The 14706-nt window shown below is 36.9% G+C and overlaps 1 protein-coding gene across 24 annotated transcripts in view; it reads left to right on the top strand.

The window, feature by feature from the left end:
* MCTP1 (multiple C2 and transmembrane domain containing 1) overlaps positions 1-14706 on the top strand; it is a 534125-nt gene that overhangs the window by 165884 nt on the left and 353535 nt on the right. For 7 of the 24 annotated variants that reach the window (XM_073802316.1, XM_019929685.3, XM_033853025.2 and 4 more), the window contains exon 1: positions 11828-12055. The exons of 14 other annotated variants lie outside the window; for them this stretch is intronic. In XM_073802316.1, coding sequence (XP_073658417.1) covers positions 11999-12055 — 57 coding nt within the window. In that variant the 5' untranslated portion in view covers positions 11828-11998. Of the gene's footprint in view, positions 1-11826; positions 12056-14706 lie in introns of those variants that run through there. 3 more of the 24 variants (XM_073802317.1, XM_073802314.1, XM_073802315.1) reach the window with 3 other exon arrangements.

The raw sequence follows: 14706 nt of genomic DNA, 5'->3' as shown, positions 1-14706 counted from the left end.
AGAGTGTACGTTTCTAAGAATTTATCCATTTCTTCTATGTTGTCCACTGTGTTGGTGGGTAATCGTTCACAGTAATCTCTTATGATCCCTCTATTTCTGTGGTTGGTTGTAACTTTTCTTCTTTCATTTCTGATTTTATTTATCGGGGTCCTCTCTCTTTTTTTCTGGATGAACCTGGCTTACAATATACCAATTTTGCTTATCTTTTCAAAGAACCAACTCTTAGTTTCATTGATCTTTTTTTTTTTAAATCTCTATTTTATTTAGTTCTTTATGACTTCTTTCCTTCTACTAGCTTTGGCTTTTGTTCTTCTTTTTTCTAGTTTCTTTAGGTGTAAGTTTAGATTGTTTATTTAACATTTTTCTTTTTTCCTGAGGTAGGCTTATATCACTGTAAACTTCCCTCTTAGAACTGCTCTTGCTACATCCCATAGATTTTGGACCATTGTGTTTTTATTTTCATTTGTCTCCAGATATTTTTTTATTTCCTCTTTGATTTATTCCCTGACCCATTGGTTATTTAATAGCATGTTGGTTAGCCTTCAGTTGTTTGTGTTATTTGTAGTTTTTTTCTTGTAGTTGGTTTCTAGCCTCATACCTGTGGTTATAAAAGATGCTTGATATGATTTCAGTCTTCTTAAATTATTGAGACTTGTTTCATGTCCTAGCATGTGATCTATCCTAGAGAATTTTCCATGTGCATTTGAAAAGAGTGTGTATTCTGCTGCCTTTGCATGAAATATAAATATATATTTATTAAGTCCATCTGATCTAATGTGTTGTTTAAGGTCAGTGTTTCCTGGTTGATTTTCTGTCTGGATGGTCTGTCCATTGATACAAGTGAGGTGTTAAAGTCCCCTACTATTATTGTTTTACTGTCAATTTCTTCCTTATGTCTGTTAATATTTACTTTATGTATTTAGATGCTCCTATGTTGGATGCATATATATTTACAGTTGTTATACCTTCTTCTTGGATTGGTCCCTTGATCATTATGTAATGTCCTTCTTTGCCTCTTGTTACAGTGTTTGTTTTAAAGTCTCTTTTGTCTGATATTGATATTAATACCCCAGATTTCCTTTCATTCCATTTACATGGAAGACATTTTTCCATCTCCTCACTTTCAGTCTGTGTATCTTTAGATTAGAAGTGAGTCTCTTGTAAGCAGCATATATATGGGTCTTGGATTTTTACCCATTCAGCCACTTTATGTCTTTTGAATGGAGCATTTAGTCTACTTACATTTAAAGTAATTATTGATAGGTATGTACTTGTTGCCATTTTATTAATTGTATTCTGGGTGTTCTGTAGTTCTTTTTTTTCCTTTGTTCTTCTTTTCCTCTCTTCACTTGTGATTTAATAACCATCTTTAGTGTTACGTTTGGATTCCTTTCTCTTTTTTGTGTGTATCGATTCTAGATTTTTAGGTTGTGGTTACCACTAAGTTCATATATAATACCTCTCTATATAAGTGATTATTTTAAGTTGATGATCTCTTAAGTTCAAACACATTCTAACAATCTGTATTTTTACTCATCACCCCCATATTTAATGTTTTTGACATCATGTTTTATACCTCTTTGTTTTGTGTATTCCTTAACTACTTATTGTGGATATGGATGAATTTACTATTTTTATCTTTTAACCAGTTGATCAACTACCTTTACTGCATGTTTGCCTTTACCAATGAGATTTTTCCTTTTGTAATTTTTATATTTCTAGTTGTGATGTTTTCTTTTCTCCTTAGAGAAGTCCCCTTAACATTTCTTGAATACCTGATTTAGTGGTGCTGAACTCTTTTAGCTTTTGCTTATCTATAAAACTCTTTATCTCTCCTTCAAATCTGAATGATAACCTTGCCAGGTGGTGTATTCTTAGTTGTAGATTTTTTTTCCTTTCATCACTTTGATATATTGTGCCACTTCCTTCTGGCCTGCCAAGTTTCTGCTAACAAGTCAGCTGATTGTCTTATGGAAATTCTCTTGTACATACCTAGTTGCTTTCCTTTTCCTGTTTTTAAGATTCTCTCTTTATCTTTAATTTTTGCCATTTAAGTTATAACGTGTTTTGGTGTGAACTTCCTTGGGTTCATCTTGTTTGGGACTCTGTGTGCATCCTAGATGTCTGTTTCCTTTTCCCAGTTAGGGAGGTTTTCAGCTATTATTCAATAAGTTCTCTGTATGTATAGCTGATTCACTTTGTTATAAAGCAGAAACTAACACACCATTGTAAAGCAATTATACTCCAATAAAGACATTTTTTAAAAAAAAGTTCTCTGCTCCTTTCTCTCTCTCTACTCCTTCTGGGAGTATAATGCAAATCTTGTATACTTTATGTTGTCCCAGTGGTCTTGCAAACTATCCTCATTAAAAAAAATTTTTTTTTTCTGTTCAGCTTGGATGATTTTCACTACTCAGTCTTCCAGTTCACTGATCCATTCCTTTCTATCATCGAATCTACTGTTGATTCTTTCTAGTGTATTTTTTATTTAAGTTATTGTATTCTTCAGCTGTGTTTGGATCTTCTTTATATTTTCTAACTTTTTGTTAAACTTCTCACTGTGTTCATCTCTTCTCTTGAAATATTCTCTTTGTTGAGAATTTTTTGATCATTACCTGGAACTCTTTATGAAACAGGTGGCTTATCTCCACCTCGTTTTGTTTTGTTTTGTTTCTCTGAGGTTTTGTCTTGGTACTTCATTTGGCACATATTGCTCTGTCTCCATTTTGCCTGATTCTCTGCCTTATCCTCTGCCTTGTCTCTATGTATTAGGCAGGTCATTTACATTTCCTCATCTTGGAGAAATGGCCTTATGTAGGAGATGTCCTGTGGGGTCCAGTTGCCCATTCTCCTCTGGTCACCAGATCTATATGCTTTAGAGGTACCACCCATGTGGGCTGTGTGGGCCTTTCTGTTGTGTCAGGGCTGACTGCTGTAGTGTGCTGGTAGGCAGGGCTGGCCCCCAGCCTGGTTGGCTGCTAGGATTGCCTTATGCAGTGGCTGCTGACCTGCTGGTGGGCAGGGCCAAATCCCAGTGCATCTGGCTCCACAGCCCTGGGAGGTGGTCTTGGGGCTGTTGCTGACCTGCTGGTGGGAAGGGCTGGGTTGCCAGGTGGCTGGCTGTGGAGGCCGGGGAGTTCCAAGACTGGTGCTGCCCTGATAAAGTAGTCAGATTTTTAAAACCTACTCTTTTAACAACCATGGAATGTTGCCTCAAAAATGACTTTAAAATTCCTAAAATGGTTTTATGAAATGGAGACAATGCAAAGAAGAATGGAAGTAGCAAGAGAATGAGAAGAGAAATATGAAGGGGCCCCAGGAGAAGGGCCCGAGTGTGGGTTGTGTTGAGAATTCTCAGGTATAAAACTAGGGAAGCAGTACTGCTAGGGGAGTAAGCTATGTTTTGATGACCAGACTATGTGAATTGTGTAAGCAAAGATGGTTGGACCGTTTCAGAGAAGAGAGAACTGAAAGAAAGAAAGCATTATAGATATTGTCTCTTTTTGTTGAGTTCCAGTTTATGAACTGGTTCAGAAGCATGCTCTATCTCCCAAGATGACAGTTTCTGGAAAGAGTTTATAAACTTAATCAAACACCAGAGACCGTAGGGGAATGCAACATATCCCACACTTAAACAGATCTTCTGAATTCAGGATTGAGTTAACTTTGTAGACCCTGTCTGGGAGGGTCTAAATTGGATTGTTTAGGTGGCATAGGAACCAATGAAGGCCTTTTCTCACTATTTAAATAGAAATGTTCCCTTCACATTTACTACATGAGTCAGAAGGTGTTATTTTTTACCAAATCTATTCCAAAGTATTATTTTTAATAAAAGTTGGCAATTTATGGATCTGAAAGTTCCATTTTCAGTTTAACAGAAAGTGTGGTTTAAAGTCGGGTGTATCCACATCAATTTCTTTATGTTCAATGCACTTTTGTTCTGAAATTAAGCTTCCTCAATTTCTAAGAGAAAATGACCTTTAAATTAAACTCTGGAATATTTGATTCATCTTAGATTTCTCAAAAGTATTCCAGTCTTTACTTCCCAGAATTTATAAATGCAGAAATAAAAAGTATTCCTTTAATTTCCTCTGCAATACTGAGGAAAAACAGGTATAGAATTAAATTTGTCACCCTCCTTGGATATATCTCCTAAGAATAATTGTATCTAGGCCTGTAATATTTTATGGTGGTTACTTGCTTCATAATTATCAAATATAGAAGAATTGCAGTTTTTCTAATTGGTATATAATAAAGAGAAATGATATGGCATGAATTTTTCCCCTTGTATTTCTGTCTATCCTCCTGAAAAACTGCACTTACAATAGTGTAGAAATTAACATTTGAAATTTGAATCTTCATCATTTCTTCCAAGGAAACATTGTAAGAGTGGCACAAAACTGAAAGCGTGGACATTGGAGCCAGACTGCCTATGTTTTAATCCTGGTTATGCCACTTACGGGCTGTGTAATCTTGGGCAAGTTACATAACTTCTCTTTGCTTCAGTTTCCTTATCAGAATAAGGATATTTTAGTGCCCACTTCCTAAGGTTATCATGAGGAAGAAATTAGTTAATATTGGTAAAGTACTTGGAACAGTGCCTGGCATATAATAAGTACACAGTGCATGTTTGGTGTTAAAAACAGTGAAGTGAAATAAAGTATACAGACAACAAGAGCGTAGTGTTTAAAGGTGTGGATTCTAATCCCAACTCCACTACTCGTTAGCTGTGTAAGTGTGGTCAGGTTACTTAAGCTCCTTAAGCCTCCATTTCCTCCTTTGTAAAATAATTGCCAAAAGTAGTACTAGCTTCACAGAGTTTCTGAGGATGACATGGAATGGTCTTTAGCAAGCACGTAGCACAATATCTGCTTCCTAGCGCTGATGATTGCAGATATGTATTTTCATTTCTGTGGGCATTCTGTGGACAGTCCATGTTCATTGGGTTTTCTCTTTGATTCTTCACTTCACACTTGTAGGTCACTTCTGGACCTTCATAGAATCAGATAGGAATCCTTTGAAAGGTATGGCCATGGGGGCAGAGTGAGGGTAAGTGAGGTTGTAAGATAAATTACTTAAGCTCCCAGGAGGCCTTGCAGGGTGGACTTGTGTTAGGGCATCTGCCACTATCCACGGTCTGGCGCAAAGCCTTGTGGGCCTAGAAACCACACTCATCAGCAGTTCCAGAGCCCATTTGTCCCCCAGAGCTGCGCTCATATTAACAAAGCTCATATGACTAATGTACAGAATCAGGATGCCAATGTTTCCATTTACAATGAGAAGTGATACTGCTGGGGTCTGGTGGCTCGTGTCCCCACCCAGCCCTTTCTGTGCCTGTAGGCAGGCCACCACTAACCAGGCTGCCAGCTTATTAATTTATAATGGGAGACGTAGCTGCTGAGTTGCTCCTTAAGTTCCTTAAATTTCCAGCAAGTTCTCCCTAAAGTCATGTAAACAGGGTACCAAATTCTAATCAGAAAGTAGTTTGGTGAGCGTGGAATCAGAAGACAGTTCTTTCTCAGACTGATGGATGTGATGGAATTAGATGCAGGTTTATAATAATAAGGGACATGCCACCAGCCCAGAGCACCCTCGCCCAGCATTTGAATGGCCATGGCCTATGCTTGCTTCTGAGATTGCTTTGCACCTATTTCCTTGTCTGGACCATGTCTTTCTACTGGCAGAATCAGTATGTTTAATAGATTATTGTCATGTCTGAGGATCCAAGACTGGCTTTTCCATGGGCACATCTGACCTTCAAAAGCTTTAGTTTGTCTCATACTATATAGAGGCTAAGATTTAAAAATCAGGAGTATTCACATAACCAGAAAAATTGGAAAAAATATTTGAAAAATCCAGAGACCTAGCCTTCCTGGGCCCTTCCCACATGGGGTCAACTCTCCGGAGCTGAGTACAGACTGTCCCCTGTAGATGAGGCTGGAGTACTGCCCTTCAGTCCATTCATGCAGGTCCCCACCAGGTGCACGACATTGATGCATTACCTCCTGGTAATGCACACGCCTTCAGGCGTTTGAGTTTGTCTCATTCTGACAATTAAACTTGCCTTTATTTATCTATGTGCTCTGACCTACTATATTTTTATTTCAAAGGTTAATTCTCAAAGGGCAGTCTTATTTTCTTTTTTCCAGATTCATTTTACGGTCACCCCCAAGTGACAAATTGAAAACACATTTGAGTTTAAGTCCTAGAGGGTTCCAGTGATAGAAGACTGAAGTATAAAGCTGATAGCTTCAAGGAAGTAGGATACCCTTAATCTTTGCAGACGAAATATGTGATGCTGCTGGCCACCTTTCTCTAATTCTAGCTCAAGTCCTTTCTTCCTCCTGGGTGAAGAATATTAAGTACTTTCATATTCTCTACTTTTTAAAATGCTCTAGGTACTACCTACACTGAAAGAAACATAATATGAACATTGTATTTACAAAAGTGATAAATATGGATGTTTTGTTTATAGATGTATTTACCATGGAATTTCTTTAAGGAACAAGAGCTTATTTTTAACTTCAGTATTACAAATTATGAATAATCAGATACAGGAAAGTTTGCCATTTGTTATGGTTCCTAAGAACTACTGGCTTTTTTGTTTTTTAACTTTCATGAATGGAGAAAATGTCATCATGTGATTGGATTACTGATCGTAAAAAGGAATTCGCTTCCCAAGGAAGCATTTTTTTTCCAGTGAATAACCTGCCCCTTAATTCCTATTAATCTTCTAAATAAATTAGGATTAATTTATGAGTGACCTATTTGGGAAAATGGATTTGCTTGAGAAAAGAGAAATGTCAGTTGTAGATCCTCCTGTATCTCACAGGTCTCTTTTACCTCAAATTTGACTACTTGATATAATCTTTTATAAAAGGTAATAATAATCTTTTGGGGTGCAAGGTAATCTTTTGAATAATCTTTGGGGTGCAAGGTAATAGCATATTCTCTTCTCTCTGCCTCATAGCATCTTGTATATATCTCTTACAATAACATTTACTCCATCTTACTTAAACCGGTCCTAAATTAAGTAATGAATTAGCACAATCTCTGGCACAGAGTTATTTCTCCATTTCACCATCTTCATCATCTGCTCCTAAGTTTTCTTTCCTCAATTAGACTCCATATTTCTTGATGATACGGATTGCTTCATGTGTGTGCCCAGTGTGGGGCACATAGCAAGTACTCAGTAATTGATGAACTGAACTCATTGGAAATAGGAGATCTCAGATCCTCTAGATATGCGGTCTGCCATTATTTTTGGAAATGCTTCAGGAATCATGACTGAGGAACACTTAATTTTCACCATAATTTTGACTCAAGAAATATAGACAAATAACTGGAAAAAATAAAGTTTTAAATTAAAAAAACATAAAATTTTAAAATAATAAACCACAAAAGCTATTGTGAACAATGATAAAACACACCACACACTGAAGGGTGAAATCTATAGCTCATGTAATTGACAAAGGAGCTGAACTGTAATATAGAAAGACCTTCCCAAAAATAAGTAAAAGAAAGACAAACAACCCAATAGGGAAAAGCCCAATGATAATTAGATAAGATGCTCAACTTCAGTAGTAATCAGGGAAACCATAATTAAAACACTGAGATACTATACCAGTCACAAACAAATGGCAAAAATGTCAGAGTCTGGAATATCAGTACTGTGGATGTTGTTTCTCGGAATCTAGTGCAAGGAAGACTCTCATACACTGCTGGTTGAATTGTAAATTAGTCTAGTTATGTTGGGATGCAGTTTGGCAATTTCCAGTAAAGGTGAAGCTGTGTATATCCTTTAACCCTACAATTCTATCCCCTGTTATTCACCTTTAGAGAAATTCTTGCACATGTACAAGAATTTAGGGTAGTTTAATAATAGCAATAAATTAAAGACAACCTAAGTTTACCAACAGGGGAATGGATGCATGGATTGGGATGCTATATAGCAGTTGAAAAGAATAAACTATGTAGAACTACACGAAACCTCAAGGTAATGCTATGCAAAAAAAAAAACAAAAAAAAAAACCCAAAGCATCTATATACCATGATACCATTTTATGAAGCTTAAAACATGCAAATCAGTGTCTTCTTTATGGATAAACACGTATTTAATAAAATATAAAAAGTTGTATGGGGATGATGAAAGATAATCCTATAGAGTGTTTACCTTAAGAGGGAATGGAAGGAGATAGAATAGGCAGGGGCATGTGGTGGCTTCCATTGTATCTGTTATGTTTTATTTCTTCCAGGAAATCTGAAGCAAGTTTGGCATAATGTTAAGATTTTCATTGGAGGCAAGGATAATGGAAGGAGAAGGCCATCAGACTCTGTAGGAGGTTTAAGTTACCAGGATAAATGGGCTTTGAGAATAAAATAGAGCAGTACTCACTGTTAACAAACACATCAGTGTGTCAGCACTGTGTAAATTCCAATTCTGCTCAGCTTTACTAAGCATCAAAAGGGCCCTGACTCCTGTCTCACACTCTGAGCATCTTCAGCTGTGTGATTTTTAAGGAGGGAATACTGTGGAAATCTAGGGCAATATAAAAGCAGGAGGCGGTACCTAAGATAATGTGAAGATTTCTGAGGACTAGATCAAGCCAAAAAAAACAATAAAGGTTTAGATTTTATGTTAATTAGGAAAGCAGTTGTGCCCAGTTCAGAGACCAGAAGCCTTTCAGTGAGCTGTTGATAGGCCAGTTTATTTACTGTGATCCAAGACTATCTAAATTAATATAAAGATTATTATTATAAATATTTGGCTGTTGATATGTTGATATGAAGCCCTGTTATTTTATTTTAAAGAGTAACATGTTCTTTTCAGATTACCTAAGGAGTATACAAATTCATTTCATTTTATGAGATTTATGCAGGGGCTTCCCTGGTGGCGCAGTGGTTGAGAGTCCGCCTGCCGATGCGGGGGACACGGGTTCATGCCCCGGTCCGGGAAGATCCCACATGCCGCAGAGCGACTGGGCCCGTGAGCCATGGCCGCTGAGCCTGTGCTTCTGGAGCCTGCGCTCCTCGTTGGGAGAGGCCACAACAGTGAGAGGCCCGCGTACCGCAAGTCTACAAATAAAAAATGTTGGAGATTTATGCAATAGCAATAAACTAAGGAAAATGATTGGCTCTCTCCTTGTCCCCCATCACCCTCTTATTTTGAATCTCTTTCCCAGACATAACCATTTGTCCACAATTGGTGTGCACTCATCCAGGTCCTTTTCTATGACTTTGTATATAAAAATTCATGTACCCAGAACTGGGATAATGTATTTTTCTGCAACATGTTATTTCCATGTAATGTCTTTTAGGGAGCTTTGCGTGTCAGTGTATCTAGATAGCCTGTGTTTTTATTAGCTACATAATATTCCTTAGTATAGATAACTCATTATTTATTTAACTATTCCATTGTGCATGGCCCATTGCAAAGTTTCCAGTTTTTTACTATTATAAAAAACTCTGCAGTGAATATTCTAGTACATCCATCATTACAGCAGAGGGCAGATGTGACTTACTGAATGGCCAGATCTAGGAACTACAGTAGTGTTGTCCAGAATCTGCCTTTCTCATCTTCGACTTTGGCTTTTTCTTGGTTGGCCTCATTTTCAGACAGCCTCACTTCATGTGGTAGCAAATATGTCAAACAGCAGTTCCAGACTTACGTTCTACAAACATTACAGCCTCTCTCCCAATGTCAGCAAAAGTGTAAGGGTTGCCTCTCACTGGACCAGCTTGGATCATGTGCCCATCCTTGACCCTATCACTGCAGCGCTGTGGTCGGTCAGGCCTGGGTCACATGCCCACTTCTGGGGCTAGGTCAGCATGATGTAAACCACATGGATTGAGAGGGAGGGAGAAATAGGTGATTTGCTAGATAAAAATCAGGATTATGATACTAGTAGAAGGAGGAGGCACGTTGCTGCTCAGGCAAATATATAATTGTCACTACAAACGTCTTATAGATAATATTTTATGTTTTTGTGAGTAGCAGATAAATAGATTTACTAATGGTATCTAGATTTATGTCATAAGGACCAAAGGATTCTTATAAGTATCTTTCAAAATCTTGGCTAGAGTAATGAAACAAGTATATTGTTTCTATATAATATTGTGTGTGAAAAGAAAGCATGTTATAGATTGAGGATCATTAACATTATGAAAAAGAGATAGTTTTTCAATTTAGGAAAGTGTTACCCAATATATTTGCTAAATATTCAGTGACAGTGATAGATTGTATCAACAACATGATAGATACTTGGTCTTAAATCACATTTCTTAATATTCTACTATTTGCCAATCCATAATACAAATTCTGTATTTTATTTATTCATTTATTGAACAATGTTTATTAAATTTTGCTATGGACTGATCACCATGCCAGAGGCTGGGGATGAAATACTGACCACAACAAGATCCCTCAGGTTTCTTACCTTCTTGTTAGGGCCCACAGACTATAAATAAGTAAACAAACAAATAAAGAAGAAAATTCCAGGCTGTGAAGGAAATGTAAAGGATCATGAGATGCAAAGTAATTGGAGAAGGTCGTTTCAGGCAAGGTGGTAAGGGAAGCCTTCTCTGAAGAGAGAGCATTTGAACTGCAGCTGAGGACTAAGAATGAACCCAAAACTCTAGACCTATGCTGAAGCAATATGGTAGCCACTAGCCATGTATTGGCCATTGAGTACTCAAATGCAGCTAGTTCAAATTAAAATGTAGTATAAATGTAAAATACACATTAGCTTTCCAAGGCTAGTACAACAATTATAAAATATTTAATTAATTTTATATTGATTCTAGGTTGAAATGATAATATTTTAGATATATAAGGATAAACATTATTAAAATTAAGTTTACATGTTTATTTTCCCTTTTTTAATGTGATGACTAAAATGTTTAAGATTACATATGTGGCTCACCTTATATTTCTACTGAACAGTCCTGGTCTAGATGGTTTCAGTGTATTTGCTATGATTGACATGTGTGTTTTCATTTTTTTGTCCTTGCTGTTGGTGATGGCAACTGAATTTATGTAGTAGATTTTTCTCCAAGGGTCTATGTCTATAATGTTTATTGACTGAGGTGTCCAAACATAATAATTCAATGTGTGATTAAGCTTAGTACAGCTCAGAGTTAAGAGGTATTGGGAGGTGGGAAAAGCACAGAAAATTGCCGCAGTTACTAGAGAAGTTGTGTCATTAGTCATGTTTCTTTAGAAATGTTCACGAAACAGATAAAGGAAGGCTCTGAGTTGGAGAGGTAGGTAGAGCTCGCATCACACGGTAATGACAGCGTAGGACAGGATTTCTGTGGGAATCAGCGACAGCAAACCACGAAGATCTATTTCCATTCTCTACTTAGTGAAGAAGATTCTATTGTGTTTTGTGGAATTGCTACTTCTTGCATGTTAAAATAGAGTTTTATCCTACACTGTGTTTGCACTGATGGAACATTAGTGACTTTAGTGTGCCTCTTTTTGTATCTCTGTCAGAGGGATGTTGGCAAGTTCACACACATTTAATAACATTATACTGATTCACTGTGGAGAGCAAGCAGGGTAGTTTTTCTTTGTGCCATGCTATTATTCGAATTTCCATTTGCGACTTGTGCCACAGGGAAGAAGTTGACTAAAAATGCACGTATGATTTAGCGGGTGAAAATTTTCAGTTTTAGTTTGTAAACATTTGAGACCCCCGAATGTGATGTTTGTTACGCAATCTAAGTTTTATGAGGGGAAACTGTGTCCCTACTGATTTGAGAGAGAGTTGAGTCATATCCTGTGAATGTGAAGCAACCGTGTTTAAACATCACGGGTTCCTCTTACTTTCATTCTAAGTCGCTGCCGTTCAGAGCAGCAAGTGCTATCTGCGAAGAGGCTGCTACTAGCCCTTGGAGGAGAACAGCCTCTCTTGCCGGGATTCAGTAAAGAAAGCCAAGTCTGAAGATGCAGTTCTGTCACTGGAGTGAAAGATGTTTTGTTTGTTTCTAATCAGCTATGCTATATAGCTGCAAGCTGAAAAGTGTCTGTAATTTGCCAGTTATTTATAATAAGGTAAGTGTTATATTTTGGTTCACTCATTGTATTGTGGCAGCCTTGAATTAATGTGGCAGTTGTAGTATGTGATCATACCTCAGAAAATGCCTTCTCACAGTGTCTTGACAGCGGCTTTGAGATTCTCATGCAAATAATTTTAAATGTATGGTACAATCCATTTGTGAGATATTTATTAGATTGATATTGCTTGTATGATAGTTTTTAATGAAAAATATAGTGCCCGAGATGTGGAAAGATTATAGTAGCTTTGTGTTGTTTTAGTTGTTTTTTTCTTAAGGATTAAGTTGTACCAGAATTATTTTTTTCTTTTTGCTACTCTAATGTCTTGGTTAAAGGTGAAACGTGAATGCATAAAATTCATATGATTATACTTGGATTTTTATTCTAAATAATCATAGCTCAACAACTATGTTTCTCCATTACAAAAAAAGTCTTAGTAATTTTTAGAAAAAGTTGAAAGTTGAAAAGTAGCACCTCTTGCTTAGGCTTTTTATTTTAAGTGAAAGGCCATCATATTTTTAAACTTTGGCTCTGTTTGTTTCAAAATGTGTATGAGTTTGTCACAAGTTCATTTCCTCAGTTTTTGTTGGCGACACATATACATTGTATGGATGGAGAAATCTGTGGATAGAGAAGTGAACAAGAGGTTTGCTTTTCAAATTCTCGAAGCTTGCTGCAGAAAGGTTGGGGTGGAAGACAGGAATGTTGTCTTGGTTTTTATTGATTAAAGAAATGACATCAAATCAGAGCTAAAGGTGTGTCTGGTGTCACATCACTTTGGACAATCATATTTAAGTCCTTTGAATTCTTTTGAGGTAGAAAAGGTTAATTTGATTGTGAGAGCTATAGCTGTGAATTTGTGAGACGTTGCTGAATTGAGGGGTTTTGTATGTTTAAGCACAGTTGGCATTACGATACTTTTTCTTAATTGAACCACTATCATGCTTAGAGATCGTTTCATTTCTATTCAAAATTATGCCCACTACAAAATTGCTAGATTCTAACTACAGCTTGGAGATTATTTTCCATTAGATATATACTCAATAACTCAAGTTTTACAAAGGTTAAAGGGAAGGCATGTAGTTTTCCTCTTCTGTGAAGGGGAAATTAAAATTAGTTCAACTTCCAAACATATTTGAAGGCAATATTCTGAATTAGAAGAGAAAAACTTTAGAGAAAATGACTTAGCACTTTGAGCCTTTGGGACCTTGCATAGTGAAAAGGCACATATCCCAAAAGATGAGAATACGAGATGTTATGAATAGAATATCCTGATGCTTGATGTGTATAAAACTCTGCTGAGTTAAGTATTCTGCCTGAGAATTTTTTCTTATGCTATATGTGGATTATTAAATGTCAATAAAAAGAATGTGATACATCTACATCAAGACAAAAGCATATCTTATTGCAATTTGCACTGTTTCAGATTCTAAAGTATGGATTATAATGGCCATCCAAACTGTTGTTATATACGAAAACTCAGACCGATAAAATGTTGTAAAATCAAGATTTGATAATATGTTCTATTTCAATTGTAGACTTAATTTTTTATGACATTGTACAGCCAACTGGTAGCTACCTGATTAGATTATTGTTTCTCCTCCTTTCTTTCTGTTTTCCCCATCCTTTGGCTGTTTTCTTGCTTCTTTGCATTTCCAGGAGGGGTGTGGGTAATGGGCAGGGAGAGAGAAGGAAAGTGAGCAGACCAAATAGTGTACTGCTTTTATTTCTCACCTCTCATGATGGTTTTGATGAGAAATGAGGTCAGGAAGAGGTTAAATATAATGACAAAAATGAGTCTTTTAGATTTCAGTTATTCAAGAAATTCCTTGACCTCTGAGATGAAGAATAATTGGGAGTTTGGTTGGGACAAGCTTATCTACCTTACAGAATTGTTGCAAAGATGAAATATCACATCTGTTGTAGTATTTTATTAACTGTAAAGTTTATTTATTTATTTATGGCTGCGTTGGGTCTCCATTGCTGCGCACGAGCTTTCTAGTTGCAGCGAGCCGGGGCTGCTCTTTGTTGCGGTGCGCGGGCTTCTCATTGCAGTGGCTTTTCTTGTGTGGAGCATGAGCTCTAGAGCACGGGCTCAGTAGTTGTGGCTCACAGGTTGCTCCGCAGCATGTGGGATCTTCCCGGACCAGGGCTCGAACCCATGTTCCCTGCATTGGCACACGGATTCTTAACTAGTGCGCCACCAGCGAAGCCCTAACTGTAAAGTTTTATACATATTTTTGAGGAATTGTTTTTGTGTCTTCTTGAAGTAAAGGTACTGGCAAGACATCAGAGACACTCAGAATTCCACTCTGGATTCAGAATACTTATTTTTAGTAGTAAGGGTCTCCTTTTTCTCTCTTTTTGTAAACTATTTTACTTGTTAATTTCCAACCTATATAAAAATAGTATGCAAAGGTAAGCTGCAAAAAGAAAAGTAAAAACCCAATTTTACCTAAGCCTCAAGTGCTGTTAAAAACTTCAAATAGCTGGAGGAAGCTCATCCTCACTCAAAAGATATTTATCAAGTGGCGATTACATTTTATCTTCAACCTAAAATCAACACGCAGTTAGGGACAGCATCAGCAGAAGCACATAACATGACTTTTTTTCCCTTTTTAAATATTTTTCTTTTAAGTAAGGCTTTG

The sequence above is a fragment of the Tursiops truncatus genome, chromosome 3, assembly GCF_011762595.2.
Source record: "Tursiops truncatus isolate mTurTru1 chromosome 3, mTurTru1.mat.Y, whole genome shotgun sequence".
Taxonomy (NCBI): Eukaryota; Metazoa; Chordata; class Mammalia; order Artiodactyla; family Delphinidae; genus Tursiops; species Tursiops truncatus.
This window is presented reverse-complemented; position numbering and strand designations above follow the sequence as displayed.